Source organism: Mytilus galloprovincialis, chromosome 2, assembly GCF_965363235.1.
Source record: "Mytilus galloprovincialis chromosome 2, xbMytGall1.hap1.1, whole genome shotgun sequence".
Classification (NCBI taxonomy): Eukaryota; Metazoa; Mollusca; class Bivalvia; order Mytilida; family Mytilidae; genus Mytilus; species Mytilus galloprovincialis.
Window position 1 is genome coordinate 63,551,053 of NC_134839.1, and position 13,717 is coordinate 63,564,769.

Below are 13,717 nucleotides of genomic sequence, written 5' to 3' on the forward strand. Positions count from 1 at the left end.
CATTCGCATTGGTTTAAATAAAAACTCAAATGTACCTTTAAACAGGGAGAAACATCCCGTCAGCTCTAAATATTGCGTACTTTATACAACTGTAAATGATAAAATCCAAACCAATTATAACAAGTCATTCCTTTATACATATACATAAACCGAATTGTATGTTACGAAATAATTCAAAGAAAAAAGGTGTATATTACAAAATCAAACTAAAGTTAAGTAAAGTAAGAATGAACTGCCTGGCAGACCTGAACATTGTTTACACGGTAACTCAACATTATAAAGTTCTAAAATAAATATCAACTCATGATAATTTCTTGAATCCCCAAAAGCTGACTGATGTATGACAAAAACAACAGATGTACAATAAGGCGCGCGGAGAGACTCATGGACTCAAATGGACGGATGGAAGAACTCTTTTACTCTGCCTTACTTTATATTTGACATTACTAAATTCTCTTGACTAGTAATACAAATATATCGCACACCTGATGTTACTGGCGTGACATAACCATTTTGACCAATTTGACGACCAAGAATAATATTTTGTTGAAAAGCAACACATTGTCACTTACACTATCTAGTAATTGTGTCATGTAATTGTATCTCCAGGTGATGATTGGGATGCAATCTAAACCATATAGACCATTATATGTTAAAGAGGGAAAATGAGTGTAAAGAAAAACGTATATTTACTTATATAAGTATATATAGTTGTAAAAAAACATTCTATTTAATACGTCTTTACCACGTCAGACAGTTGATGGTACGTTATATTTGTTAAAGGGAAATGTTTCAAATATTTTTTGCCCCTCTGTGTTCAGACATTGTTAAAAAAAAAAGCCCGCAGGTATTCTGTGATAATCTGAAGTTTGTAAGTACGTATAAGTAACAAGATAATAACAGATTAAGTAAATTATGTTTTAATTCATATCAATCTCATGCTAGTTTAAGAAAATGTAGCTTAAAATTTAGCTGAATCGGTCGTGATTAAATTACAAAAATATCGATTTACAATATTCGTACAGTGTAGGATAAAATTGGACGAGCTCAATGCCTACTTCACACGTACATTTAGTTCGAACTGAATTCGAAATGAATGCGAAATGAATTCGCTAATCGAGTTCACACACTCTTCCATTTAATTCGAATTGGCTAATTCGCATTAGAAATCCGTTTTTGATGATACGAATTAAAAGTTAACGTCGTTTGGACAGTAACGCAAATTTGACGCCAATTGCTATTCGAATTAAAATTTACGTTTGAACGAAATACGTTTTGGATGTGGTTTAAACTAGTTCGAATTAATCAATGCGAATAGAGTTCGAATTACGTGTGGACGAAGCATAAGAAACATAGGGAAAAGCTTTGCTCGTCGAGTCTTTTCTCCTGTTTCGTAGAGTGTACATTTAAAATGTTCCTACACTACACGACTAATCTTTTTATTCTGCAATTTAACATTGAGCTCAAATGCACAGTGCTTCTCCCATATAAATCTTTGTTGTATTAAATCAACATGATTGAAACGCGGACCCCAATGACGACTTTAAACTTAGAAGGTTCGTTATTTGTATATAACCGTCCGCTCGCCACAGAAGTAGGATACCAGGAAACTGTAAACATCTAGTATACGTTTGTCGGTTCATGTTTCCTGCCGTATTTGATTAGTAGGAAGTTCGATTGCAGGATAATTTAAGGATTTTTCAATCAAATGTTTACCACCTAATGACAAGTTCTGTCTATTGTTATATTTTTCCTCGTGCTTTTTCCATGTAATTTGGTGTACAAATATAAAAAAGAAGATGTGGTATGATTGCCAATGAGACAACTATCCACAAAAGACCAAAATGACACAGACATTAACAACTATAGGTCACCGTTCGGCCTTCAACAATGAGCAAAGCCCATACCGCATAGTGAGCTATAAAAAGTTGAACTTTAATGATTTTTGTAAAGTTTACTCAGTCATTGTTTTAACAAAAAGTTCTTATTGTATAAAAACCTTACTATTGTTGAGCGCCGTATGTTAACCTCGATAATTTTGTTTTTTTCTTTTGTTTGTTTTATTGACATATACCCCAGATTTGTCATATTCTTATGTGAATTATTTATTTTCCTTCTTTTATTCTTTTTTACATATCAGTTGGTATTTTGTTCACTCTTTAAACGTTTACACACGTGTTTAGAGTACCAGAGTCAGCTGTTTTATCGCTTATCAGCCTGACTGCGGATTAGCACCTTATTGTATTTTCAGACACATAAGTACAATTCTCTGATATTACAAGGCCTATCAACACCATATCTCGTACAAATGTATGGATATGATTATGTTATAAAACTTTAATATATAAATATTTTGATCAAGGTAAGTAGGCCTTGAGATTCGCAAATACTCAAGGAATAAAATTCGCAAATATTCGTTCAACAATACTTTATTTCGCGAAGCAATGGAAAAACTTCTGAAATATCAAGAACACCGTGGTTGATTGCGTTTACGTCATTATTTACTAAAAGAACAACGAAATAAATTTAAAAAAACAAAGTTGAAATAAAAAGTGAAATTACAAAAATACTGAACTTTGAGGAAGATTCAATACGGAAAGTCCCTTATCAAATGGTAAAATCAAATGATAAAATATATCAAACGAATGGACAACGACTGTCATATTCCTGACTTGGTACAGGCATTTTCAAATGTAGAAAATGGTGGATTGAACATGGTTTTATAGCGCTAAACCTCTCACTTGTATCACAGTCGCATCAAATTCCATTATATTTACAATGATGCATGAACAAAACAGACATAAAAGGAAAAATTGTCAAACAATCAAAAGTTCTGAACATGCACGTGGTACAGGCACAACAAAATGTTGCAGTGGTAAACTATAGGTCTGTTAGGCTTTTTATCTCTCTTCGTTTAATTTTGAACAGTGCAATTACTACAAATAAAGATTGGAACACAAATAAATGTGTTTTGAAAAAAAAACATCTCTTAATTAACTTATTTATAATATAAGTATTTCAGATGTGATAATGCTAAAAGGCGGTTCAATTGTCCGGTTAAACACACATTGTTCATGGCATCAAAGGACACCACAATTTCATTGCGTTTCATGAAAATCATAATTATATACATTATTTTATTTGGATTTTTTTAACCTTGTACAGAAAAAAGAAAAAGAAAATTAACCATGCTATATGACTATCAAAAACTGCTTTTCAAAGGTGAAAAACAGAGAAAATTAAGTTAATTTTTCTCCCACAATAATCTTTTTTTAAATGTTAAAATCATGTATAATTACATGAATGGTTTATATAAGATAGAAGGGACAATTTTCATTCTTCTTTAATCTTATTCCTGCGTTGTAATTGGAAGGTTGCTATGTGGAATAGTTGATAATAATTTAGTTCTTGTGTTCGTGTACTTGTTAAAATAACGCAACGAAAGCTTTGGTAATTATTTTTCTGGAAATGACAAAAATGTTGATCTGATCCAAATTTTTGTTTTGAAAGAAACATTTACTTAAAAAAAGAAGCCTTTTAAGAGTAATTAAAAAATGTTTATATACGGTATATTTTTAATAAAAAGCATATATTTTTGCTTTAGTGTATTATTTCCAATGAGGATGAGATAATCTAATAACAGTTAATATATTTAAAACCATTGTTTTGAGAGTTTATTTGTACATATACCACAAGAGATAGATGTAATGGTAAATACTTAAAAAACAAAACATGTGATACTCAAAAATGAAAATTACCTTCGTTAAATCGATCGAATTTCTAAAGCATCTGATTGACTATAGTATAGAGATACGGAAATATAAAGTATAAATGAATTGCATTTTGATAAACCTATTGAAAAGTAATTTCTTATAAAAACAAGAAATCATACCTTTTTTCCTTTTTATTAAAATCTGTTGTTCTACATCAATGATACATTTCACAGAATAAAGTACGATAACATTAAGATCAATGCAGGTATATGATATTGGATAGAATCAATTACCTTCGGGTTAACGAATCGGTCATCGAACAAATTAATGAACTACGTGCCTTCTTAAAGCCATTAACCACTAAGTTACTGCATCCGTGTACTCATTGGGAACATTTATCAACACAAGGAGGGTGTGCAAGCACTTTTAAACAGTTATAGTATACATGGTAATGATGTATGTGTCATACACTTCTATACCAAAGAATGCATTACAGCAGTTAATTGTTTGTCCATAATTATTTCCGCAGCAATTCACCCCCTTTGTTTACGTATGACCTCACATATAAAAGTTGAAGTGAATTCAATAAAACAACTCAATTCAAACCTGCAGCGACGAATATTAAAAATTAAATGAAAACGTAATGATATTGAAAGATTTTGTATGCAGTATATGCAGCCACCTCTCCATCCTTCAATGCAATAGGCCAAGATATGGTCAGATAGGTTGGTTATGTAGAGTAATGTCATTTTATTGGAAATAAAATTGAGAAAGGAAAAGGGGAATGTGTCAAAGCGACAACAACCCGACCATAGAGCAGACAACAGCCGAAGGTCACAAATGGGTCTTCAATGTAGTGAGAAACTCCCGCACCGGTAGGTGTCTTTAGCTTGACCCTTAAAACATATGTATACTAGTACAGTGATTACGGACGTCATACTAAACTCCGAAATATACACAAGAAACTAAAATTAAAAATCATACAAGACTAACAAAGGCAAGAGGCTCCTGACTTGGGACAGGCGCAAAATTGCGACGGGTTTAAACATGTTTATGAGATCTCAACCCTCCCCCTATACCTCTGGCCAATGTGGAAAAGTAAACGCATAACAATACGCACATTAAAATTCAGTTCAAGAGAAGTCCAAGTCCTATGTCAGAAGATAAATCTCTATTTAGAATTTCTCAACATACTAGTTATCAAATGTACCGTGCTTATAATTGAATACGCCAGACGCACGTTTTGTCTACATAAGACTCATCAATGACGCTCATATCAAAGTAGTTAGAAAGTCAACGAAGTACAAAGTTGAATAGCATTGATGTCACAAAATTCCAAAAAGTTGTGCCAAATACGGCTAAGGTTATCTATACATGGAACAAGAAAATAGTTAGTTATTTGAACAATTCATACTTTTGCAAACGGTAAATTTATAGAATGTCCATATAATTTATATTCATGTCAAAGTGAAGCACTGACTACCGGGCTGGTGATACCCTCGGAGACGAAACGTCCACCAGCAGTGACATCGACCCAGTGGTGTAAATAGTACCAAAGGTACCAGGATTATAATTTAATACGCCAGACACGCGTTTCGTCTACATAAGACTAACATAACCGTCCTTGGAGTTCACTTAGAATATCATTATGATCATTTGCATCAATGCACTAACACTTTTGCGAGTTACATTTTTTTTAAATCACGTTGGAATTTACTCACAAAATTCACAAACTGTTTTATAATTCGTTTCACGCAATAGAGCAAGACACCAAAATGTTATGTTGCACCATGCTGCGTGACCCTCTGCTGTTGTTTTTTATTTGGTCGGGTTGTTGTCTCTTTGACACATTCCCCATTTCCATTCTCAATTTTATTTAGTTTAAGTTTTGTATGTCTAGACTGATGCTTGAAACTAAACATAAAAAACTACGAATCGGTCATTAAAGATATATAACACACAAAAAAAAAGAACAAAAAAAGAAAAAGAAACAACAACGCGACCCTCAAACCAGTTAATGATCATTGCAGTATTACCCTAAAATAAAATTGTTACCAATCTTGCAATTTTCAACTAGAAGAAGACTACATAATTTTGAAGACTTTTGATAACGGTATCAATAAGATATTGGCATCAATTCACCCTTAAATTCACTAATAAAAAACCCGCTGACATCTATAAAGATCTTATGGTACGAATTGCTATTTGCTGGTTACAAAATATACACATGGAAAAAAGTATTGCAACACCTTGATTTTTTTAAACTTGAATAATCAGCCTCTTTTTTTGGATGAAATATAATAAAATATTTGTATAATATTATTGAAACATAGTTTATAATAACATTGGCATTTAAACGAACAAAAAATGTTTGAAAAAAAAAAATGATTTATATAACCACAATTTTAATAACAAAATGAAGTGTTCTTTGTACAAAAAAATGCATTTCACAACTTTTACTGTAGTCGAACTTTACAATGTCAGACATTTCAAAATTAATCTTCAGATGACTGTTCACATCATGGGTGATCTTTATACGCCAAAGAATTAGTACTTTGTGCGCAGCCTCCATTCAAACGGATAACCGCATCATAACGTCTTCTGATTCCTGCCATAAATCGACTAATTTGTTGCTAAGGTAGCAGCAACAATTTCTGAGGAAGGGCATTGTTTATTTCATGATGTGTTTGAACTGGGGTGTCCTTTCGCGCACTTTCCGCCCAAAAATGTCCCATTTATGATCGATATGGTTCAAATCCGGGCTACGATCGGGCCAAGGAAGATGAACCGAATTCCATTGGAACAATGGATCTTCCTCCACGATGCTAATTTTCAACTTTGGCGAGCTCTACACTACATTGGATACGGAAAACTGTGTGTCTGTTCGTAAGCAAAGGTCTCCGAAATGGTCTTATCGCACGATAACCAGTAGCGATGAGTCGATATCGATCAGTTCTTATTAAAAGGCTGTATACCCACCACTCTCTTTTTAGGATTGTATTGTATGCAATGGGTTTCCTTCTGACCAACCTTCATTATGCTTGATTTTCACTATCAAATGGTATAGGGGGTCTTCTTTATCTCGGAAGGTCTTTAACATCGTTATTTGCCTGATTTTTATTCTCAAAACGACTTATAGTGAAATGGTGATGACCAACAATACGTGCAGTTGTTACAGCGACATATTTGCTTCTCTCATGCTGATAATCTGCCATCTTTCTGCAGTTAAGAGTTGTCGAGGACCCATTACAAGGTGTCAATCACATAACTTTAAAAACTTGGTTATTTAAAGTGTTGAAAACAATGAGGATAAAAACATCTGTTTTGCTGTTTACGGGTACAGTAGCTGCAAGTGCATTTAAGAACTTATCGAGTCAATATTTATTTATTAAACTCAGGTGATACTTAAATAATGTTTAACTAGTTCTATTTTACCAAATTATATCACAAAAAAATAAAGAGTGTATTTTTAATTTCAATTTCATTTTGGTGTTGCAATACTTTTTTCCATGTGTATATGTTAATGGTGCCGTGAATATTAGTACTCATAGCAAACTCCGAATGTAAACTCAAAAAGGGATAAATTAAGAAAAATAACAATAGATTTTATCAATCAACGGAACGAAATGAAACTTACTGTCATATTTCTGAAGTGGCACATGCATTTTCCAAAAAATATGGTCGGTTTAACCTAGTTTTATAGCTAGCTCAAACTTCAAATTGTATGACAGTTGTTTCTAATTGATATTAACGTCATATAGAGCCGCCCTTCGTTCACTTACCTTCATCTTAAACTTCAAGAACGTGTCCTTCTAGTGTAATACTATAATTGTTTTATATCGTGGGCATTAATAAAATATCAAAAAAAAAATTCCTTCAGTTTTAAAAGGTTCTCATAATGATGTTTGTCTTATGGATTCTTTACTCTCTCTTACACAATGAGTTTCCTGTTGAACGGAAATAACTTTCTTAACGATTGTTATGCAGCAAATTAAGTTTTCCGATTTCTGCTTCGACAATAAATGTGAGTTCATTTGTTAATTGTCTCTTTCTTTCCGGTATCAAGGTATGCAACTATATTGTAGTATATATACGTAGTAACGTAGTAACGTATACACGGTAAGGTTTATGCAGTGTAAGCGCACTAAATTTAAGAATTCAAATTTGATTCGAGACTATAGATACAACTATATGGTAACGCCCTCGAAACACAAATACTGAAATGTATGCCCGGCATGAAAAATGTGACGAATCCGATATTAGGACGTATATAAAAACTTAAATATATAAGAATTAGACCTTTTAAAAGAATTTATTGATATATTTTCTTGATACTTTGAACTTTTCTTTAAACTGAAATATTACCAAATTTCTAAAACTCCTACCTTATATAAAAGTCTGGACGGGGCTAACAGAATAGAAAATCATGGATCAATACTACACAAAAAGGGGATCTTCAATGCACAAAATAGCACAATATGCTAGAATAAATTAAAGAATGGGTAACATTAAAGGGGTGCAGAAATATAAAGAAAAGAGAAAAGAGAAAAATGACTTGAAAAATGAAAGAATACAGATTTGAAGGACCCCCGCCCATCTAAATCCTATTATATTATATCAGATAACTATGCAGTATTTATTTTATAAAGTTAGAAATTCACATATTTATATCGACTTCATTATTGTTGATGAAATATTCAAAGTGATAAAAAATAACTTAAGTTACAATGCATTTCTTTTATCGCAATTCCATAACCATATATTTGACATACTTTTCTATTTCAACCTACCTTGGAGAGACTGAGGTGAATCAGTTGATATAGAAACATTAATAATGGAAAAATATCTGCTCTAACAAAATCAGTTCAAAATTACCCCTCCCCTCCCCAAAAAACCAACAACAACAGCAAAACACAGCAAAAGACACGAACAAAAAAGAAAAATCAGAAAAAAATAAATCGTAAAACAAAATCGCAACTATGTTTTAATCAAAAACTTAAAACAAGAATCTTTTATTATTATTCAAATTTACTTTTTTAAAAGAGAAATACACATAGACTTTATACTATAATACTATAACAAAGGAATTTTAATACCGTAAATATTCTGTTGCAAGTATAAATTTTGAACAATTTTACTCGGTTAAAAAAGAGACTCTTACGTTATTATTATTTGTACGGGTACCAACAATAGCCTTGTTTTTATTTTTACTATAGTTTTATATATTGTTGGGTGGGTGGCAATATTCAGTATCCTATTTGTTGTGACATACCACCGATTCCTTTGAAATTTTATTAATATTTACACAAGAGAGATCATTGTTTGAAAGATTACAAATGCAATCACGACAAAATGACGTGGCTGTGAAAATTGTATTTTATAAAATGTTCTTCCGATGTTTGCACAATTGCAAAAGACAATGAATCCATTTCCTACGAATTTGTTAAAATATTGTTTTAAGCCAGATGTATTATTAATAAATGAATCGGAGACATTTATTAACAATAAATATCAATTTATAAAAGAAAAATATTTTGCATAAAATGACATTGGTATTTAAACCGTAATAAAACGAGTTCTAAACGGTAGCTCAGCCATTCTAGATATCAGAAAAAGGACAAACAACATGAAGGGACAATTTCTTCAAAATGTAAGTTCTTCTCAATAATATTTTCTGTATTTTCAATTGAAATGCGCATTGTGATTATGCATACACATATACATAGAACGTTTAGAAATGTATTAAAAGGACAATGATAGCAAAGAACAAAAGACATTTTTTTATAATTTTTCATCTACCTCTACACCATAAGTATACGTTAACAAAGTATGTAAATTATATATTTTCGATTTTTATTTTGAATCTTAAAATTAATATTTTATGTGTTCTTGCATGTTGCAGCAGATTCTCAATTAGGCATGGAGAATAAAACATTCAGTATAAATGTATCGACTTTTGACAGGCTTTTTTTATTATTATTTTACCACGGGCGATTATTTGTTTCACGAACATCCAGTAAGATATTTGCGCACTATTTTTCAATCATCGTAGACTTCATTTGTTTACGACTGCTAAATAGTTTAACAACACTTTCCGGAAAATGTTTCGTTCGCCTCTCTCCTTTACCATACTGCTACAAAAGTCTCGGAAATGACAAATTTAAACAATCCAAACGAGAAAACTAACGGTCTAATTTATGTACAAAATGATAAATGAAAAACAAATGTCGTGTTCGTGGTTCATGTTCGTATCTAAAAATAATGCTATATTAATTGATCATCACTGATCTGTATTTCATTAATCAGATAAGTGTTTTTGATATTTATAATTAATTATCATTTTCATGTTATAAAACGTGATTATCAAAACAAAATAATTAAAAATTCATGTCAATTGACACTTTGTTTATGTCAATGACGCATTTTATCGCGTTCTATGTGACGTATTGAGTACCTTAATTCCAAATATGACAACCATTGTGTTAAACTGATATTGGAATAGAATATACAATTAATGCCCGTAGAAAAGGTGAATATCCAAAATTATCAACACTAAAAGTTGTATTATACCGAACTAACAGTGGAAGGGCCTTTTGAACCATTGAATAAGCATTTACCTTACCAAAGTGCATGAGTCACAAACACTAAGCTATACTTGAAATATTTCTAACCAAAGTTTGGCATACCATGAACATATAAACAGTTGCCGCATGTAGAGCAGGATCTGCTTACCCTGTTGTTTACAATTCAGGAATATGACAGTTGATTTACATTCGTTTTATGTGTCCGAGCTTTTGATTTTGCCATTTGACAAAAGAACCCTCTGTTTCTGTTGAATATTCATTGGTTTCGGTATTTTTGTTATTTTACTTTAGTGTTTTTTCATGGGTTTTGTGTTGCTCAGTTTTTATTTTTCTATGAATTGTTATGTGGACTCTTGTTTGTCTTTTTTTTCTATTGAAGGCCGTACTTTAACATATCATTGTTATCTTTTATGTAAGATCATTATGACTTTGATGGAGTGTTGTCTTATTGGTACATATAAAACATTTTTCTATATATATATATTTTTTAGTCTTTAATTGATATAAGTGTAGCCATTATCTGAAACTACTTTCAAATGGACATCTTGTGTGCTCGTTTTCACGTTAGTTCAACAATACGGAGATTGTTGTTGGTATATTTGAAGGCGTCATCACATCTTATGGTTTTGACACAGAAATGCCCAATCAAAACGTACACATCACGTGTGTTGTATTAGCTATTATGTAACACATTTAATGCTGTTACATGTATGAACCAAAAAGAGGGACGAAAGATACCAAAGGGACAGTGAACTTATTTCCGTTTGTAATATTATCTTAATCTATTTTTTAAAGCATTTGAGCGGATTACTGTAATTTTAGGAAAACTCCTATAATATTTGACATTAATATTGAAATTATCTAAGTTTATGTTGTTGCTGTCCATTATTTTGTGTTCAAAATAACTAATCCATTATTTTATCATTGTCGTAGCTTTAGTAATCTGGTTTTGAGATGGGGGAAAAATCAAAATTCTTGATCTCAAACGAAATTGTCAAGTTATAATGTTTAAAACATTTTAAAGTTGTGTTCACAGGAGAAGCATTACAACTTCAAAATGCATATCTGAAGTAATTTAACTTAAAAAAAATTTTCTACAATGTATTACGGCTCAAATAGTCCTTTACCTGAACTTTCACATCGGATATTGTTCATTTAAATCATTGAATACAAATTCTATCTTTTTAAATTTTGAGCATCACAATAGAGTGAATAACATATTAATACATTTTGTAGTCTACCAAGACCAGTTTAGACAAGAGTTTTTGTTATCAAAACGTCAAAGGAAAGAACCTGAAATATTTAGCTCGGAAATCCAATGCCCCCGCATTATCGATATGGACTATCTGCACACGTCCATCTTTAAAATGGGTCCATATTCAAATTATTTTTATTACTGAACTCATCAAATGTGCACTTTTTTTAGGGAAAATCTTTGCAAACATTTGAAGAGTATCCGATAATCAGCGCTTTACCAGCAAAAAGGTCCTTATGGGGTATTTAGAAAAAATCCCCTTCCAAAAGACAGTCAGTGACATTTCTCAGATGTACAACTCTAATTACCGATTTGGAATAACGTGTTTGATTATGTTAGATTTTACCTCTGTTTTGAGCCTTCCAATATATATGTGAATTTATCTATTTGTGTGGGATTTTTTTTTATCTTCAGTTACTTCTTTATTTTTGGTTTTAATTTTCGTATTTCAAAATATTGTGGAAGTTTGCAAAGACAAGATATGTCAAAATGCGTATCGGTGAAGTTCTTACCAGATATTCGATACAGTTTGCTGGCCTTTTAAATCGTTTGTACCTATTTGTTTGAACAATTCAAAATCCAAAACAAGTATTAAATAATCGATGACAACCTATGGTGTTAGGAATTGCAAATATGAATTGCATTCAAAACGCAATCAAAGTAGTTACAGCAAGTAGTTTCTTTGTTTGACTTTTAGCGTTTGAAATTGGAGCAACAATGCAAGTCCAATGCATATTTCGTATCGTTAAAAAAATCTTTCAACACAAGTATGATACTGTTTCTTATTTTTCAGGTAATGAAACTAGCAGAAATAATAACAATTTTCTCCGTCGTGTTTCTTGTCACCATAGCAACAGGAAATGGTGCTCCACAATGGCGACCGCAGGGTAGATTTGGAAAACGGTTAGACCAACGGTTCCCTTCGTCATGGCAGCTTGGTAAGAAATCAGAACTTATTTGACTAATTTTTGAATTCCTTGGTGAACAATAGTGTTTTGGTTAGGTACAGAAAAATTTGCAATAAAAGATGTTAAATTATAATGAATGAATACCATTAGCGGTGGAAAGGAGAAGGCAATGTCCAACCATTGATGAACATTGTGTTTCAAAGGTCACGCTAGTATAAATGATATTTAGAAATATGAAACAATGCACGTCCCCGATGTAGTTTGATTTAAAATGTTCAACTTCTCCCATTATTGTAAACTATCTAGAATAAAAAAAAATCTAAATGATACACCCACAACTGATCTTAAATCCTTATTTGACTTTTGCGTCGTGACATCACTTTAAAAACAAGGCATCATTTTTTTTTTTAATTTTCTCAAACAATGACTTCCTTCGTCAAACGCTTTATAGGCGTTTGCTTTGTGGCAATGATGCTTCACAGTATTGTATGTATTTTGATTCTAAAACTCTTCCTTTATATTTTTATTTTTAATTTTAAATACGCGAATTGCCGGTTGTATGTTGACTGCAACCAAACTGAAAACCAAAAATATGAAGGTCAAAACACAGTCTTTAACAAAAGATAGGTGTATTTATCATATAAACGAAGTAGTCCATAGTATTGACTGTTTAGATGTAACACAGATTACTACATGTTATTATCTAACGTTAAATTTCATAGAACATAAAAGCATGAAGATTTAAATAAGGAAAATACCGACAAGGTTCTCAACGTCATCAAACCGACCTATTGATGTTAGGTTTATCGAAAGCTGGAAATTTGTTATATTAAAAGATGAATTGTTATATAGGAAAATATTTTCATACCAAAGAAACGAGCTTGACATGTTATAAAGTAACACAAACCTGTTTGTTTACCACTTATCCGCGCGCTGAATACACAAATTGAGCATTAAAAAATGTAGTTTAATTCATTTTCAAAAGATGACTTCTAATGACTAGATTTCATGCCTCACGGTAAAACAAAACTCACTTGTTTTGCATGTTTTTGTAATATTTAAAACACTATCTAAGTTAAAGAAAAAGTACAATTTAAAGTTATTACAACAACAAAAGAAGTCCCAAGTCTCATGTTCAGCATACTTTTCATGTTTTATCGGTTACGGTCATTAAAACATTAAAACTAGATCTCATATAGACAAAAATCGTTCTTAAGGTAATAGTTTAATCCTAGGAGAGAGAATAAATACTAGTAC

The 13,717-nt window shown here is 31.6% G+C and overlaps 1 protein-coding gene across 3 annotated transcripts in view; it reads left to right on the forward strand.

Annotated features, from left to right (window-relative positions):
- The window catches only part of LOC143062353 (uncharacterized), a 45,781-nt gene that overhangs the window by 20,532 nt on the left and 11,532 nt on the right, over positions 1-13,717 (forward strand). The window contains exons 1-2 of one of the 3 annotated variants that reach the window (XM_076234062.1): positions 9,268-9,363; positions 12,346-12,490. In XM_076234062.1, the coding sequence (XP_076090177.1) occupies positions 9,340-9,363; positions 12,346-12,490 (169 nt within the window). In that variant the 5' untranslated portion in view covers positions 9,268-9,339. Of the gene's footprint in view, positions 1-9,267; positions 9,364-12,345; positions 12,491-13,717 lie in introns of those variants that run through there. The other 2 variants (XM_076234063.1, XM_076234064.1) reach the window with 2 other exon arrangements.